Here is an 18541-nt window from a genome sequence, read left to right on the forward strand (position 1 = left end):
CATCCGCCGTCATTTCTGCCACCTCCAAACGGACCCCACCACCAGGGATATATTTCCCTCCCCTCCCCTATCAGCGTTCCGCAAAGACCACTCCCTTCATGACTCCCTCGTCAGGTCCACACCCCCCACCAACCCAACCTCCACTCCCGGCACCTTCCCCTGCAACCGCAGGAAATGCAAAACGTGCGCCCACACCTCCTCCCTTACCTCTCTCCAAGGCCCCAAGGGATCCTTCCATATCCGCCACAAATTCACCTGCACCTCCACACACATCATCTATTGCATCCACTGCACCCGATGTGGCCTCCTCTATATTGGGGAGACGGGCCGCCTAATTGCGGAACGCTTCAGGGAACACCTCTGGGACGCCCGGACCAACCAACCCAACCACCCCGTGGCTCAACACTTTAACTCTCCCTCCCACTCTACCAAGGACATGCAGGTCCTTGGACTCCTCCATCGCCAGAACATAACAACACGACGGTTGGAGGAAGAGCGCCTCATCTTCCGCCTGGGAACCCTCCAACCACAAGGGATGAACTCAGATTTCTCCAGTTTCCTCATTTCCCCTCCCCCCACCTTGTCTCAGTCAGTTCCCTCAACTCAGCACCGCCCTCCTAACCTGCAATCTTCTTCCTGACCTCTCCGCCCCCACCCCACTCCGGCCTATCACCCTCACCTTGACCTCCTTCCATCTATCACATCTCCATCGCCCCTCCCCCAAGTCCCTCCTCCCTATCTTTTATCTTAGCCTGCTGGACACACTTTCCTCATTCCTGATGAAGGGCTTTTGCCCGAAACGTAGAATTTCCTGTCCCTTGGATGCTGCCTGACCTGCTGCGCTTTAACCAGCAACACATTTTCAGCAACAATTCCTTCTTCACCTGTACACAGTTGTACAATTGACAGAAGGAAGCACTAAACGTCCATTCATTGGATACCCTCTCAAAATAGAATTTAACTAAAATTTCAAGTGCAAAGTGAAGCTTTTAAAAGTTGCACGATAAACTCCATGATAAACTGGTTGTAGGTTCATCTTGTACTCAAGATAAAGATAAATATTGCTGCTGTTGAAAACCTGGACCATAATTATGGAGGCAGAACCTGTACATGACAAGAGTTACTATCATCAGGACAATGTCTTTAAGTTTTAACTCACATTCACTCTCCAAAGATGCTAGGAGACTTGCTAAACTCTTCAGTGTTTTCAGTTTATATTACAATTGATCCTGCTAGCCACAAATTCAACCTGCACTCAAGCAACTCAGAACAAACCACAGGGTTGTTTTTTGATGATCCAGCCTCTATCTCCTTCAAAAGCTGTTACATAAGGAACAATATTTTTAATCAAAAAGTCAATGAAATATGCATCTAGACTCCGAACTATGAAAGCCATAAAACCACTCACAGGTACTGAAGCTGAGGCAAGTGGAAGCTCTTTGGCTGAATGACAGTAATTTTATTCCTGTTCAGTTTGAGGACGAGCAAGGTGCTGGACAGATTATCAAAACAGCCCGGTTCTAGGATGGTAATTCGATTATTATTCAAGTGTCTGAAAACAAGACATATCTGTATTACTAAAAAAATTTTTGGAAGTCAAATATTCATACTGTATTTCGGAATTTAAAAGCAAAGCTTAAGTAACAAAGCCTGCCTGTACATCTTAGGAGTTCCATGCCTTTCCAATGTGAGAGAGGTTGGAGTAACCCGGAAACCTCCTACTGGGATAAGTCTGCAACTGTAGCCATAACATTTTACCTTTTGCGCTGAATAACAGACAAAGTAGTCAATTTTTATTGAATTGAACTGGTGCTGTCACAGGACAGGTAGTTGATTACTTTCAGTTACTGGTTAAGATGTGTTTGCTTGTCCTTTTTAAATATATTCATCTGATGACTGGATGACTTACTGAGGCAACATAATGTGCTTTCACTGATGACTATGGTGCTGAATCCAGCCTACAGTGATGGGAAAATATCCACTCTCTCATTAGTAAATTCCATTTATGAAATGAGTCTGTTTGCTTTTTGAGAGTTGCAGCTACTATCCAGCTCAAATGAGCAATCACACTCGAGAGATAACCACAAGGATTACTGCAACAGGAGATTAATATATAACAAGTGACACACAAGACTTAACCAGACTTAAACCATCACATTTCACTCAGCAAATAAAAGACACAAACTGGCACCATGTTCTACTGCTGTTTTTATTTACTTTAAGTAGCACAAAATAAAACTACTTAAAAAAAAGCCTGGACACTGCTGCCTTGGTTCAGAACTCAGTTGTCTATTTACCTGACATACCAATATTTTAAAAAATTGCTTCTTACAGCGCATTGAACATCTTTTCCCCTGTTTGCCAAGGTTCAATGAAAAAGTCTGCAGTCACAAGGGATGTTGCTTGGCACATCCACAAAAGCAGCATTTCTTGCAATCAAAAGCTTTAATAAAAACTGATGCTATTATAAACAAGCATCTTATAATCTCAAACACAAGTGTAAAACTGTTCCATTGTACAGAACTTCATTGGGTCTAGTCAAGGCAATGCAAATGTGCCCCAATGGGTTTCACAGTGCAAACATGTTTGCCTTCCTTTTTGAGATCAGTCATAATGAATTTAAAAAGCAGCAACTTGAGCATAAATCCCATACGCCACCCACACCAAAGCTGCAGTTCTCAATATTAAAAGTACAGATAGATTTCAACATATCTCGCTTTAACACTTAACTCTAAGAGAACTAGATGCCTGGCAAGCACTAAATTCTTTCACCATGCTCAAAGGCTTTAAAATTAAGCTATTCAAATTCAAAACAGGAAGAAATTCCATCTGCCTACTATGAACAGCAAACATTTTCCGTAAAGAAAAACACCCCAATAATACAAACCTGGCAAGTCCAAGTTCAGGTCAGCACAGCTAAGTGTGTGTGTATGTGTGTGCAAAGGACACTGCTTGAGATTCATCAGTTAAACTGACAAATTATTAACACAAGACATACAGTTTTCAACTAATTGTCCAGAAAGGGCCACCAGACCCACTATTATCTGTGTTATGTAGAAAAACTCCTAACTGCTGGCGATACATCTAGCCTCCAGAATCAATGTCATCTATTCAGCTAACTAAGCAATGTTGTGAATCCTCGGGACTCGCAAATTTTACAGCAGATTACAGAGAAAAATCTATACTGTAAATCAGTATATCAAACAGTTTTGAGCTGGGTGCATTGTGTAAAAATGATGTATTATAGAATATGCCCAGTCACAAACTTCGAAAGGTGAATGGAGAGCGTTTAGTGCCCAGCCCATTAAGGATATTCATACATCAGAAAATACCACTTGAAAAGAAAACCCCTGTGCGTCTTAAGAGTTCTGGCTGTATATGCTATCTGTTGACTGGTAAGACACAGAATAATGTACACCGGGCTCCAAAGAACCCATCAGAATGGGTTGCATGATGCAGCTCAGAAAGTTTTACACTTCAGTTTATAATTGAAATGACATTTGCATGCAATTCAACAAATACTATTTAATCCACCGCTATGAATCAGGATTATTCTTCTGCCTTCAGGTCTATTAAAAGTGTTTAAAAAGAAGTCATCAACTACAAAATAATTTAAAATAATTTAAATATTCTTCTGTAATATTCAGCTCATGTTACTTTTATTGATGCTTATGTTATTCTGAATGTGTTGATGGTTATTTTAAAGAAATATCACGACACGAAAATCCACCATCATGATAAACACAAACTACAGATAAGGGTAATTCTGATGTTTAATGACTACAATGCTATGGGGAAAGCAAAGATTAAAATGAATTACATTAGAAAGAAAAGCAAACAGAAGGCAAAATAATTGATTTTGACATTTAAAATGTTTGACACAGGATCACAGTAATAATTATTTGCAGATTGATTGGCGGGGCACTGAAGTACAGAACAAACACTGCTGTGTTGCAAATTCCATTCAATAAACTTTACTGCAGCATTATGATTTAAATTCATTGTATGAGCTGAAATGCTGAACAGGTTTTGGACAAGAGCCCTGGATGCCTACAAGCTGATATTCTAAGAATTAGGTTCAAAAACAACAAATGAATGCTGTAAAATGAAGACATTTATTGTTACCATATGGGATCTTTGAAAAAAAAGGCATGTTAATAGAATTTTCTCTGAAATGGAATACATAAATGGTACATACTCTCTCCAGATTTCCATGCCTTTTCCCCTTCTCCTCTGCAACAAAACAATGATGTAGTTGCAGCTGATTATAACAGGAGAATCAATATAAGAGCTGAATTATCAGCTAGCCATTGGCCTTTTCCCACAAAATACATGAATCGATTTTTTTAAAAAACACTCGACACACTTATGTCTCTGAACAGATAAATAACAAATTTCAAAGCTTCAACTGATATTACTTTTGGTCAGGACACAGCACAGATTAAGTGATATCCCTAAAAAAATGGCAAGGTTTTGTTGCAGAATGCAAGGCAGTCCCATATGGACAATATGTTCTGGTTCACCACTAGCAGCTCTCTCCCTTAGTTTGCAACGTATCACCAATGTTGCCACACTCTATCTCCCTGTGATTCCTAAACTAAACTGTTGAAGCTCAGCACACTCAATGTAGTGGAGCACTAACAAGAAGAAATGATTTGGAGATGCACCTGATGAAGGAGCGTTGCTCCGAAAGCTAGTGTGCTTCCAATTAAACCTGTTGGACTATAACCTGGTGTTGTGTGATTCCTAACATGAAGAAAAGTAGTGCAGATCAGTTACTCACAGGTTTCTCAGTTGCATTATAGGGAACGAAGAAGTTTTGATTTCTGAAATTAAATTTGAGCTCAGATCCAAGGTTTCCAAAGCGCTGTATGGTAGAAGGTCCTCAGCAGTTACCTCTGTTACCCGATTGTGTGTTCTGCAAAAGTAAAAGGTAATACCAGAAAAGTCACTGTTCAACTTTCTCACTAATTATTCTGTCATGCCGCAAAGAATCACAAGCATGCTTCCAATAAAAAAAAACCTCAAAATTACTGCCTGGATTTTTACCATTTTTTCCACTGAGAGTTTAGAAAAACCTGCCATTGAAAACCTGAAGGCAGGAGATATTTGGAGTGTGAAGCCAATTTTAAAACAACTATATAATTTGAATGCATTAAAATCTGTTTGATAACAGCCACAACACCAAAAACATATTTCAAAGAATATTTTAAAATGCAATTATAATAAGTAATATAGGTCAACTGAAGAAAAACTGTTTCCCTCACCGAGGAATTGAGGACCACTTTCTCTAAATGTTTAAATTGGCTTTAAATATTCTAATATTGTAGATATCTTTTTATCAATATAATAGATCAAGTCAGTGACTCAAATTTCACCTGTGGGAGTTAAAGAATTTAAATCAGGAATGTGGCTCAAACATGGCGAAATTGTAGCAAAATGTGCACAGTGCCTTTAAGGAAGAGAAATATTCATGCCACATTTAAAGTGCAATCTAAACAAAAATATCACACGGCACCAGGTTACAGTCCAACAGGTTTATTTGAAATCACAAGCCTCACCTGACAAAGGGGCAGTGCTTCGAATGCTTGTGATTTCAAATAAACCTGGACTATAGCTTGGTGTCATGTGACTTCTGACCTTACTCACTCCAGTCCAACACCAACACCTCCACAACATAATAAAAATGACACTTCCAACTCAACAGATCTTCAAAAATACTAAGACTTTAGCTCAAACGAGTAGATTTTTAGAAGTAATGGAAAAGGAGGTGGAGAGAAGACATTTAGAGAGGGAATTCTGAAGTGTAGGATAGAAAAATAGATCTGTGACCTACTTATTGACAAAGTTTCTCCACTCTGTGGCAAATAATTATTTCACAATTTAGTCTTTGACAAAACAAGCATAGCTGCCAAGCAGCATAATGTTGTGGTGACCTAGCTACGTAGAATCAAATGGTAAATTAATTGATTGAGAGTTAGTTCAAAGCTTTCCATGAATGACTCTCTCAACTCCAGTCCATTAGATTGATAAGAACATTAGAAATAGGAGGACATTCAGGCCTGCGCAGTTAACCTGTACTATTATGGCTTCGACTCTTCTGTGCCAGCTCCTCATAGTCCTCAACTTCCCGATACTTCAAAAAGCTATCCACCTCGACTTTCAATACTTGCAGTGACCGAGCCTCCACAAACCAAGGCAAGGAATTTCATTAAATTCATAAGAAATTCTTCCATATCTCAGTTTTACATGGGTTTTGCCTCATTCTATAATAATGATTCCTAATTCAATGTTCCCTTAATAGGGAAGACATCTTCTCAACACCTTACCTGCTAAGACCCCTCAGAATACTGAATGTTTAAAATATGATCATTCTTCATTTCTCCAAACTCTAATGAACAAAGGCTTAACTTATTAAGTCATTCTTATTATGACAAATCCTTCAGACCAGGAATCAGGCTAAGAAATCTCTTTTGAATTTTCTCCAATATCACTATAATAAAACAAATACTCGTCAGACTGAATCATTAATTCAGCTTTTCACTCTATAGATGCAGCCAAGCCTGCTGAGTTTCTCCAGCACTCCAAAGTTTATCTCCAAAGCTAATATATCCTTTTTTAAATTCAGGGGCCAAAACTGTAGATCATACTGCAGGTGTGGACTCACCAACACCTTGTACTGTTATAGCAAGACTTCCTATTTTTAAACTGCAATTCCCTAGCATAATGGCTACAATTTTTCAACTAAAACCTCCAGTGATGGTTTAGTTCTTTAAAATTCTTTCATGGGACATTTTTTTTATTAGATTAGATTACTTACAGTGTGGAAACAGGCCCTTCGGCCCAACAAGTCCACACCGACTCACCGAAGCGCTACCCACCTATACCCCTACATTTACCCCTTCACCTAACACTACGGGCAATTTAGCATGGCCAATTCACCTGACCCGCACATCTTTGGGCTGTGGGAGGAAACCGGAGCACCCGGAGGAAACCCACGCAGACATGGGGAGAATGTGCAAACTCCACACAGTCGCCTGAGGCGGGAATTGAACCTGGGTCTCTGGCGCTGTGAAGCAGCAGTGCTAACCACTGTGCCACCATGCAGCCCATGGATGTCACTGGCTGATCAGCATTTATTTCCCATCCTTAATGCCCTTGAAATAGTGGTGGCGAGCTGCCTTCATGAAACACTGCAGTCAACATATTGTAGGTTGACTCTCAAGCCCTTAGGGAGGGAATTCCAGGATTTTGATCAAGTGACAATGAAGGAACAGCAGTATATTTCCAAATCAGGATGGCGAGTGACTCAGAGGGAAACTTGCAAGTGGTAGCGTGACCATGTATTTGCTGCTTTGATCTTCTACATGGAAGTAGTCATGGGTTTGGACAGCCTTGGAAGGTGCTCAGGATCCTGAGTGAATTTCTGCAGTGCATCTTATGGATAGTATATACCGCAGCTACTGGAGGGAGTGGATGTGGTGCCAATCAAGGGGGCTGCTTTGTCCTGGATGGTTCTTGAGTGTTGTTAGAGCTGCATTCATCCAGGCAGAGTGTTTGTACAGGATATTGCTCAGAAAAAGGTGTGTTTTGGTTGCATACAAGATATTTGTAAATTTTCCTTTAGCTTTTTTTCTTATTATTTTGTGTAACAAACTTATGTTTGTTTGTTAAAATTGAACATCGAATGTTAAAATGGCAGCCTATTGTGAAATATGAAAGGGTTCAGAAAAGATTTAGATTACTTAGTGTGGAAACAGGCCCTTCGGCCCAACAAGTCCACACCGACCCGCCGAAGCTCAACCCACCCATACCCCTACATTCATCCCTTACCTAACACTACGGGCAATTTAGCATGGCCAATTCACCTGGCCCGCACATCTTTGGACTGTGGGAGGAAACCGGAGTACCCGGAGGAAACCCACGCAGACACGGGGAGAACGTGCAAACTCCACACAGACAGTCGCCTGAGGTGGGAATTGAACCCGGGTCTCTGGCGCTGTGAGGCAGCAGTGCTAACCACTGTGCCACCGTGCCGCCCACAGGTTTACAAGGATGTTGCCAGGGTTAGGGGGTTTGAACTATAGGGAGGGGTTGAAAAGGCTGGGCCGTTTTCCCTGGAGCACCGGAGGCTGAGGGGTGACCATATAGAGGTTTATAAAATCATGAGGGGCACATGGATAGGATAAATAAGACAAAGTCATTTTCCTGGGGTTGGGGAGTCCAGAACTACAGGGGAATAGGTTTAGGGTGACAGGGGAAAGATAAAAAAGTGACCTAAGGGGCAACTTTTTCATGCAGAGGATGGCACGTGTATGGAATGAACTGCCAAAGGAAGTGGTGGAGGCTGGTACAAGTGCAACATTTAAAAGGCATCTGGATGAGTATATGAATAGGAAGGGTTTGGAGGGATGTGGGCCTGGTGCTGACAGGTGGACTACATTGCGTTGGGATTATCTGGTGGGCATGGACGAGTTGGACCAAAGATCTGTTTCAATGCTGTACATCTCTATGACTATGTAGTCACAGACCACTACGGTAACTAAATTTAAAAATCTTATGATCTATCAAGCCATTTTCACTTTTGAATCTTAACTAAATTAAGATTGGTTAAAACTGTAACACTTAGAATCACAGGAAGGCACAAAATGAGTGATTTCCAAAACTGCCAAATTAAAATGCAGAATGCCAAAGCAACTGGTTAGATTAGGATGCATCAAGATTAGCTTAACACCAGCACAAAACAACAGGCAAAGTTATCTAATAAAACTTTGGTTATGAAAAATGAAATTGGAAACTAACATTAATTTAGCAGTAATTATGATACCTTGGGAAAATATGTCACATTATGGTTGTTGTGGCAAGTTAAAATATGTTCAGGGTTAGGGTAGCTGAGTCTTACAGATGAGCCAGTAATAAAATGAGGTATGTTCTTCACATACTTGTCCCATACTTGACTTGGGAATGCAACTAAAACACACAGAAACTGTTCCATTTTAAGTGCCAATATTCATCATCTTAAAGAGGTCATAAACAATTGCAAAGCACAAATGGTGGAGTTAAAAACATTGTCAGCTATTTGTCATGAGATGGTGATCTGGGATTTTTACAACTGTTACAACTTCATTTAAAAATAGTGATGTAGATTTTCCCTGTAACATTCATAATGTCGTGATCCCACAACAACTGTGGCAAGCTCTCCCCGAAGTGGCAAAATGTGTCAGCAGTTACACAGTATGTTCTCTTAAAAATTACAAATACAAAGCAGGTTTCAGAATTAAGCCCTAATATTTTACTTACAGTGACAGGATGGTAATGTTGGCTGTGGCTGAGCCCAGTGTTGGGATTGTAGAGAGTAGATTGTAGTTGATATTCCTTGAAGAGCACAAACGATTAATCAGTTTGAAAACTTCTGATATTTAACATTCAATTCTTTCAAGTAATTCACAGAATTTATATCTCAAACTACTTACACTTCCAGAAGTGTGTGAAGACCCTCGAAAACTAGGTGCTTTGTGGAAACCAATTGATTACGACTCAAGTCTCTGCAATAAGAAAGAATTCTAAAATCAATGTTGAAGTCTCATAAGATTTTCCCAGTCCTAATCAAAGAGAGGCGAATTAAACACTTGTGACAACATAGGATAAGAGCAATTCTATCTCCTGTATCCATCAAGCCTGCCCATGCTGACCTGACATCTGCTCACCCACAGTTCTACAAGTCATATTTGAATCTTTTCATGGTTTTCTCCCAATCTCAAACCTGCTCCTCTGCTACCAATCCATTATTCTTCCTAAAAACACATTGCTGACCACTTTTCAGTTCGAGACCATTCTTAAAATTCACCTCTTTCATCATACATTTGGTCATGCATGTAACACCTCTATGTCCTGCCCCTTTTTTTTGGATTAAACTCCTATGAAACACTTTGGGATATATCATTTCATTAATGGCTAAAGCAAACACAAATTCTTGCTGTGTGATAAAAAGAGACAGAATTTCTAAATTCAGTGCATGTGCAATGTAAAAAGAATGAAATAGCCACCAACAATCTTCATCAGAATGAAAAGAAAACTAAAGCATTAAAAAAAAAGTTAATCATCCCAATAATGCATTAAGTTTCCCAATTTTGTTATAGGAAAGCATGCCCTTCACCTGTCAACAGTAATCATCCTACAATTATCTTTCCACAACAGAGCATTTTAGGAGAGGCAAGGAACATAAAATATAAACCAAAGCCACAATTCATCAAAGCCACAAACTACTCAAAACAGAGTTCAAAGTTTGTGCGAAGATTTGTAGCTCGGGTGCTTGTTGTAGTGGTTCAGTTCGCCGAGCTGGAAGTTTTTGTTGCAAACGTTTCGTCCCCTGGCTAGGAGACACCATCAGTGCTTTGGAGCCTCCTGCGAAGCGCTTCTTTGATGTTTCTTCCGGCATTTATAGTGGTCTGTCCTTGCCGCTTCCGGGTGTCAGTTTCAGCTGTCCGCTGTAGTGATTGATATATTGGGTCCAGGTCGATGTGTCTGTTGATGGAGTTTGTGGATGAATGCCATGCCTCTAGGAATTCCCTGGCTGTTCTCTGTCTGGCTTGCCCTATGATAGTAGTGTTTTCCCAGTCAAATTCATGTTGCTTGTTGTCTGAGTGTGTGGCTACTATCTCTAGTAGCCACACACTCAGACAACAAGCAACATGAATTCGACTGGGAAAACACTACTATCATAGGGCAAGCCAGACAGAGAACAGCCAGGGAATTCCTAGAGGCATGGCATTCATTCACAAATTCCATCAACAGACACATCGACCTGGACCCAATATACCAATCACTACAGCGGACAGCTGAAACTGACACCCGGAAGCGGCAAGGACAGACCACTATAAATGCCGGAAGAAACATCAAAGAAGCGCTTCGCAGGAGGCTCCAGAGCACTGATGATGTCTCCTAGCCAGGGGACGAAACGTTTGCAACAAAAACTTCCAGCTCGGCGAACAGAACCACTTCAAAACAGAGTCCAAAACTAAAACAAAATTAGACATCATAATCGAAATGTGATGGGAAACTGAAACTTTAATATGGAGTTATTTCTTTCAAAAAAGTGGATCAGCATTATTCATTTTCTATTTCCATAGTTCCAGCACATGGAACTCATATCATGATGTTTCTGCACAGAAAATTCAGGAGTGCTCATAAATTCATGCACAGGTGCACTTGTTGCAAATTGTCAATATATCATTCCCTGGAAAGTGAAGTGACCATTGTTGACAAATTGTTAAAATGAGCCATCCATCAGCAATTGCTAAATGCCCTGTTCATTTACTGGAAGGTTAGAAGCATTGAAGACTCTGAGAGTCTGCATTCTTTGCTTGTACCTCTTACTGGAAAGAGGACAGCCGGCTCCTAGTGCTGACAGCTTGACTGTAATATTCAAGTCCAAGTCTATCATAATCTTAACAGGACTGTAAAGCAAGATGGATAACTGAGGCAATACTGTATGAGATTTCCACAGTCTGCTGCTCAGTCACAATTTGCACACAGCTGCTGACAGACTTAACATGCATGAACAATGTCTCTATTGAAGTATAGTCTGGAGTTTGCCCTCAGTCTCTGGTCACGTTTCACTTAAGAAAATGCTCATCTGTACAACAATGATATCACTCAACACTTGGATGAAAACAGGCTCATTAAACCTGGATTTTTTTTCACTTTTATTGACTATTTCAGTGCTGTCTACTGTAAAAGCTTGGCCTATCTCAAAGGTCCAAGCTGCTCTAAACTTAGTTTGGTTTTCTCTCTTTCTTTTTCATACTTGAATCTTTAACTACCTCTACTTGACCTACAGGGGATTGTACGATGGGAACACATGTGCAAGCCAGAGACGGAGATCATGTGTGCCAGACACAGCCCATGATTATGTGAAGTAATCATTCAAAATATACCACATGCATACAAATATCAAAACAAGAGGTGGTGAATGTTTGTAACAAGTACTATACAAGTATGCTACACCACCAATCAGCCAGTGGTACAACAGGACTCGCGGGTTCACTGCCAACTTCAACACTATTTTTAAGTTGTTAAATACAAATGACATCTCTGAAATAACACAGGATGCAACTGAGGAATGGAAAACCAATTAAATATGGTTTGATCAGCTCTACAGTGATAATGTCCTTCAAAAACATTTTGCTCCTGAAATCGGCCTGCAAATGTTGATTTACCAAAACTGCAGGTTTACCCTGCTGCCTGATGAAAAAGCAGTGCTCCAAAAGCTTGTACTTTCAAATAAACCTGTTGGACTGTAACCTGGTGTCATATGATTTTCAACTTCGTCCAATACTGGCACCTCCACATCACTGCTAAACTATAATTATGTTGTGACGGAAGGCAGCAATTCAAATCAGGCTGTGGTTCACATTCCACTCAACAGTGTCTAATTTTAATGGATGTTTGGGAGTAGGCCAACTGTCCTGGACATCCAAGGAATGATGAATTGTACAAGGAAGAATAGAGGGTGATGGTACAGAGTTACATAAGAGCGTGAAAATCTTAGGAAACTAACGGAAAATAAGGGGGTCAGGATCAAAACAGAATGAATATTATCACCTTCCAAATCAGCTTTACTCATTTAGAATTAGATTTTATTGTCATGTGTACTCAAATATACAAGTACATAAGGACAGTGAAAAGTGTACAGTGTCCCATTCTTGGCACCATCTTAGATACAAGGTACAAAATCTTAAGTAGAAAAATTCAGACACAAAGTTAAAAGCTAAACATTACAGTCCTTCTTAGTACAAAGTAGGAAAATAATTTTTAAAAAGTTAAAAGCTGAACACAACAGTCAAATATTTAAATAGTTAGAAATAAAAATTTACCCCATTGGGAACCTAGCAAAAATTCTATCATCAAATGCTGAATCTGCTAAATGTTTAGTTGACACAGTATAATCGGATTATTACCTACAAGCTCCTTGCAACACACGACTTGAGCAGGAAATGAGCTGAAATACTGCATTAAAGGCTGAATAATTTTCTATGCCAGCAGCTGGTTGTCTGTACATTTGAGAAGCTCATTTAACCAGTCCCTGACTCATTCACACAGTGGACTGAAATGGAAGCAAGGTGTCAACTCAGGGAACCTATCACAAAGTCATGCATTGCTAACTTCCAAATTGCAACACAAAGGGATAAAGTGTTTATCTTCTGTTCCTATCCCACACAGGATTAAACAGCAGATTGTGCCTAATTGCCAAATGCTTATCCTGTTGAAAATCATAGGGAATGTAAAATCTACCCAATGGAGTACCACAATAATTCTGCCCTAGAGTCTTTTTTTGAGAAATCATGAATTTAAATCTCACCATAACAAAGTATGAAGTAAGGATGGGCAAAAAATACTAAACAAAAAACCGGAAAATGCTCAGTATGTGGTTGCAAACTATGCAGAGTAAAACAAAACACTGTGGTAAAGGTTTAAAATACAGTGTGTGTTCACTTGCAGGAATGATGCATTTTGGAAGATGCAATCCCAGAATGAAATATACAGTAAATGGAAAAGTCCTGGGGAAAACTGATGTCCAGAGAGATCTGGGTGTTCAGGTCTATTGTTTCCTTAAGGTAGCAACGCAGGTCAGTAGTGTGGTCAAGAAGCATACAGCATGCCTTCCTTCATTAAAAGGGGTTTTGAGTACAAGACTTGGCAGGTCATATAACAATTGTATAAAGGAGGAGAAAGTGAGGTCTGCAGATGCTGGAGATCAGAGCTGAAAATGTGTTGCTGGAAAAGTGCAGCAGGTCAGGCAGCATCCAAGGAGCAAGAGAATCGACGTTTTGGGCATGAGCCCTTCTTCAGGAAGGGCTCATGCCCGAAACGTTGATTCTCTTGCTCCTTGAATGCTGCCTGACCTGCTGCGCTTTTCCAGCAACATATTTTCAGCAACAATTGTATAAACATTGGTTCGGCCACATTTGGAATACTGCTTACAGTCCTGGTCGCCACATTGCCAAAAGGATGTGGATGCTTTGGAGAGGGTGCAGTGGAAGTTCACCAAAATGTTACCTGGTATGGAGGGTGCTAGCTAAGAGGAGAGGTTGAGTAGGTTAGGATTATTTTCATTGGAAAGAAGGCGGTTGAGAGGGGACCTGATTGAGGCCTACAAAATCATGAGATTTACACATGAAAGAAGTGAAACTATCACTGTATTCTAACAGATGAAAGGCTTAACAGACAATAAATTTTTCAATGTATAATTTCAGTTACATCACATTTCAAATTTTTGCTATAAATTCTGTGTTACGATTGAACCCTCCACAACCACCTGATGAAGGAGCGTCGCTCCGAAAGCTAGTGTGCTTCCAATTAAACCTGTTGGACTATAACCTGGTGTTGTGTGATTTTTAACTTTGTACACCCCAGTCCGACACCAGCATCTCCAAATCATGAAAGGTGTAGACAGGGTAGATAGCAAGAAACTTTTTCCAAGAGTGGAGGACTCAATTACTAGGGGCCACGAAGTCAAAGTGAGAGGGAAAAAGTTTAGGGGAGATATATGTGGAAGGTTCTTTACGCAGAGGGTGGTGGGTGCCTGGAATGCGTTGCCAGCGGAGGTAATAATAGTGGGAACGATAGCGTAATTTAAGATATATCTAGACAGATACATGAATGGGCAGGGAGCAAAGGGATACAGATCCTTAGAAAATAGATGGCAGGTTTAGATAGAGGATGTGGAATGGCGCAGGGCTGGAGGGCCAAAGGGCCTGTTCCTGTGCTGAAATGTTCCATGTTCTAAGAAAGAGACTACAGTATTTTATGTTTTCAGCATTGACTCTATCTTCATATATTCTTTTTCAGCATTTTCTATTTTAAACCGTAAACCATATCACTAACACTGCGCTAGCATTGGAATGCAGACAACGAAAATCTAAAATACAAAGTTAAAACACTTTGTCTTACCGACTGGGTTACTACAGTGCTTAGTAAGTTGTATAGAATTGTCTCAATTTGTCTACTGGGGAAAAAAAAGTATTCACAGCAAAATCCTTTAAATACCTGCATTGATACAGTTTTTAAAAAAACTAACCTGCATCTATACCATCATTCAAGACATTCCAAATACTTACTTTTTCAAAGCAGTCATTTTAACCTAGATGGAGAAGACTGCTAATCTGCACATAAAGAACACAAGCTAATGTTTGATGAATAAATAGTGACAAGGATAAAAGAACATCACAGTTTTCCAACTAAGGTCATGAGAATTTTGCATCCAGTTAAGGTGCCTGTCTCTTCCAGGGACAGGTAGAGTTGAGGAAACAGGGTGGCTGCAAAAGCACCGAGTCAGGCTAGGAGAGTGGGCAAACAATGTGGACAAGTGTGAGGTTATAAACCAGGGCAGTAAGCATAGAGAGGTAAATTATTTCCTAATCAGAAAAAGGTTTCTCAAATCTGAAGCACAAAGAAACAAGAGAATCCTATGTTTGGACTCCTAAGATTAACACGCAGATTCAGTTACGAAAGCAAATACAATCTTAGCATTCATTTCAAGAGGGCTAGAAAACAAAGCATGGTCATTCTACTGAAGCTGTACAAGGGTCTGGTCGAACCATATTTGGAAGAGTTTTGGGCTCCGTATCGAAGAAATGCTGGTCTTAGAAGGGGTCCAGAGGAGGTTTGCAAGACTGATCCCAAGAATGAAGGGTTCGCCATACAAGGAGTGGTTAAGGACTCTGCGGTTGTACTCTATGGAGTTTAGAAAGATATGGGGGATCTTGATTTTATTTTATTTTACATGCACTCAAGTACAAAAAGTATGGTGAAAAGTGTTTAATGTCGCCACACAAGGCGCTACATTAAATACAAGTACCTAGGTACAGAACCTTTAGAACAAGGTAGAAAGCTAAACATTGCAGTAATTATAGTATAGTGTAAAACATATGAGATAAGGTTAAAAGTTACACATTGCAGACCTTGTTAGAAAATAAAGAAATTAAGCTTAAAGTTCAAACATTACAGTTTTTCTTAAGTGCTTAGCTACAGTGGGACTAAACTGCGAGGAATCACCTCGAAAGTCCACACTGGGCTGAGAGACCGCCACATACTGCCAAAAGATCATGCCGGGCCGAGAGACGTTGGGCCAAAAGTTGAAACTGACAGAATAGAGGGGGGCCTGGACAGACTGGACATGGAGAAGATGTTTCCATTAGGACAGAGTAGGACCCAAGGCCACAACCTCAGAGTGAAGGGACGACCATTTAGAACAGAGATGAGGAGGAATTTCTTCAACCAGAGGTTGATGAATCTCACTGTTGCAGAGGGCTGTAAAGGCCAAGTCATGAGCATCTTTAAGGGTGAGGTAGACAGGTTCTCGATTAATAAGGGGATCAAAAATTATAGGGAGAAGACAGGAGAACAGAACTGAAAAACCTATCAGTCATGATTGAATGGTAGACCAGACAAAATGGGTTGAATAGCCTATTTCTGCTCCTATGTACGATGGTTTTCTGAAAATAGATTTGCCTCTGAAATGCCCTAAAAGCCAAATTATTTCAATAACAAATAAGGACAGCCAACAAATGCTGGTCTTGCCAGTTATACCCACATCAAGAAATGAAGAAAAAAAAACCTCCGATAGTGCAGCACTCCTGCAATACTGCACTGAAGCCTGTATAAAGGTACTGTCTTTTGTGTGGCTTGAGCAAACAACCTTTTGGCCCTGATGAGAGCTACAACTGGGCCAAGGCTGTATACTTGTAACATAACATGCTTTGACCAATGGCTGAAAAACCAACAAAGCTCTTAAAAGCCTCTAGGTTTTTCATAGTTCAACTCTCAAATGAAACTTTATACGACATATCATATTACAACATGAGTTCATTTTTCTAAAGAATCAGATCACTGTTCACACTAAACTAATGAAAAATCATTTCTGTGGCAATCCAGTGAGACTAATATTCATTCCAATTCTTGATATCACATTATTTCACAATCTGTAGGTCCAGCGATGGCATATGGCTTGATGTCTATATAGAGTGTGGACTTGCTCAGCTGCAAGAACCACTGTCATTTGTCAAATACAAGTTATTGATGATAGTTTAAGCTCCTTCAATGAAAACAGATAAAATTAATAGTTTCACACATATAACTAACAGAACCTAACACATAAGTCTAAAATTTAAATCATCAGATATTTAAAACAAAATGCTTGTTATAAGAGCAATAAGAGCAGAACCCTTCTTGATTAACTCATTTTAAAAGTAGACTCAAAAAAGCACAACCTAATTCACGATGTTCAAATATGACAATGGTTTAAAAGGGGTTCAAGGTTGAGGAACTGTACTGCCCAACCATTACAGCAAGTTGGGGTTTAACAGCAGTTATGAAAATAAATGCTTTATTACCTTCAGGAATCAAGAATTCTTTACACAGGAGATTAAACAGGTTAGACAAAGTCAGTGATCCAGCAAGAACATATTGTAGAGCAGTATTAATGGCCTACAAATTCCTTCCTGTTTTGCACTCGTGTTTTCTTATATTCTACATTATAAATGGAGCAACACAGGAAATGCAACATAACTATTGACACACAAATAAATCAGAGACTTAATCAGATTTGAACACATCAGGGAGGAAATGCAAAATGGTCCCATATTTAAATAATGAGGATATTCTAAACATACAACCAACTCTTGCATCCTTAAACTTACCACGGAACAGAAACAATAATATTAGATCATTATTCGAGTGTTTATAATAAATTAATAGAAGAATGCTTTGAATTCTGAATAAGTGGCTGCAGAACCAATAGTTAGTTCCATGTACATAACTGCATAGTCATAAATTATTCACAGCTCTGATATTACACAGGGCACAGGTGCTGATAATGTAGCCTTTTAGTGCCATCAATGTCTGAATTATTCAGATACTGGAAGCACAGAAAGTGTCTGGGAAACACAAGCTTACTGATTCTAAGCTTTAAAAGGTCTGCCATTATCCAGAGCTCCAACTTTCAGGTGAGGGCTGATTCCTTTCTGAACACAAATGCCTCTTCTCGCCAATTTTTAATACATCTGTTTCAAAGAATGATTTGCAAAATAGTTAAAGTACACATTTTACTGCTGCCTGAGTTGCAAGATGCAATTATTTCAATCTGCACATTTCTTTTCCATATATTTTGAAATGTCAACTCTTGGGATATAGGCACTGGTGGCAAAACAACCAGCAATTATTGTCCATCCCAAGTTCCTCTTCAGGTCACTGTGGACTGCTTTCTTGAATCACTGGAGATCCTGTTATGGTGAAGTATTCCTGTAATGCGGAGGGGTAGGGAATTCCAGAATTTAATTTGCTGCAACACTTACAGGCATTCATTTGGGTGCCAAAAGCCAATGCTCGAGAATTGCCTTTTGCCTTCACCCCCACCCACAATTCTTTTCAGGGCTTCTTTCAAAAGTCAATCTTTGATCATGCTTTCAGTTACCTTCCTCAGCATTCCTCCTATGTATTGACATTCATTTTTCTCAGTATCACCAGTTTTTTTCTAATTAAA

General features: G+C 39.8%; 1 protein-coding gene across 1 annotated transcript in view; it reads right to left on the reverse strand.

Moving 5' to 3' along the window:
- lrig2 (leucine-rich repeats and immunoglobulin-like domains 2) overlaps positions 1-18541 on the reverse strand; it is a 96524-nt gene that overhangs the window by 37304 nt on the left and 40679 nt on the right. The window contains exons 2-5 of the mRNA XM_060845280.1: positions 9474-9545; positions 9301-9375; positions 4784-4918; positions 1409-1552 (exon numbers count right to left, since the gene is read on the reverse strand). Coding sequence (XP_060701263.1) covers positions 1409-1552; positions 4784-4918; positions 9301-9375; positions 9474-9545 — 426 coding nt within the window. The remainder of the gene's footprint in view (positions 1-1408; positions 1553-4783; positions 4919-9300; positions 9376-9473; positions 9546-18541) is intronic.

The sequence above is a fragment of the Hemiscyllium ocellatum genome, chromosome 26, assembly GCF_020745735.1.
Source record: "Hemiscyllium ocellatum isolate sHemOce1 chromosome 26, sHemOce1.pat.X.cur, whole genome shotgun sequence".
Taxonomy (NCBI): Eukaryota; Metazoa; Chordata; class Chondrichthyes; order Orectolobiformes; family Hemiscylliidae; genus Hemiscyllium; species Hemiscyllium ocellatum.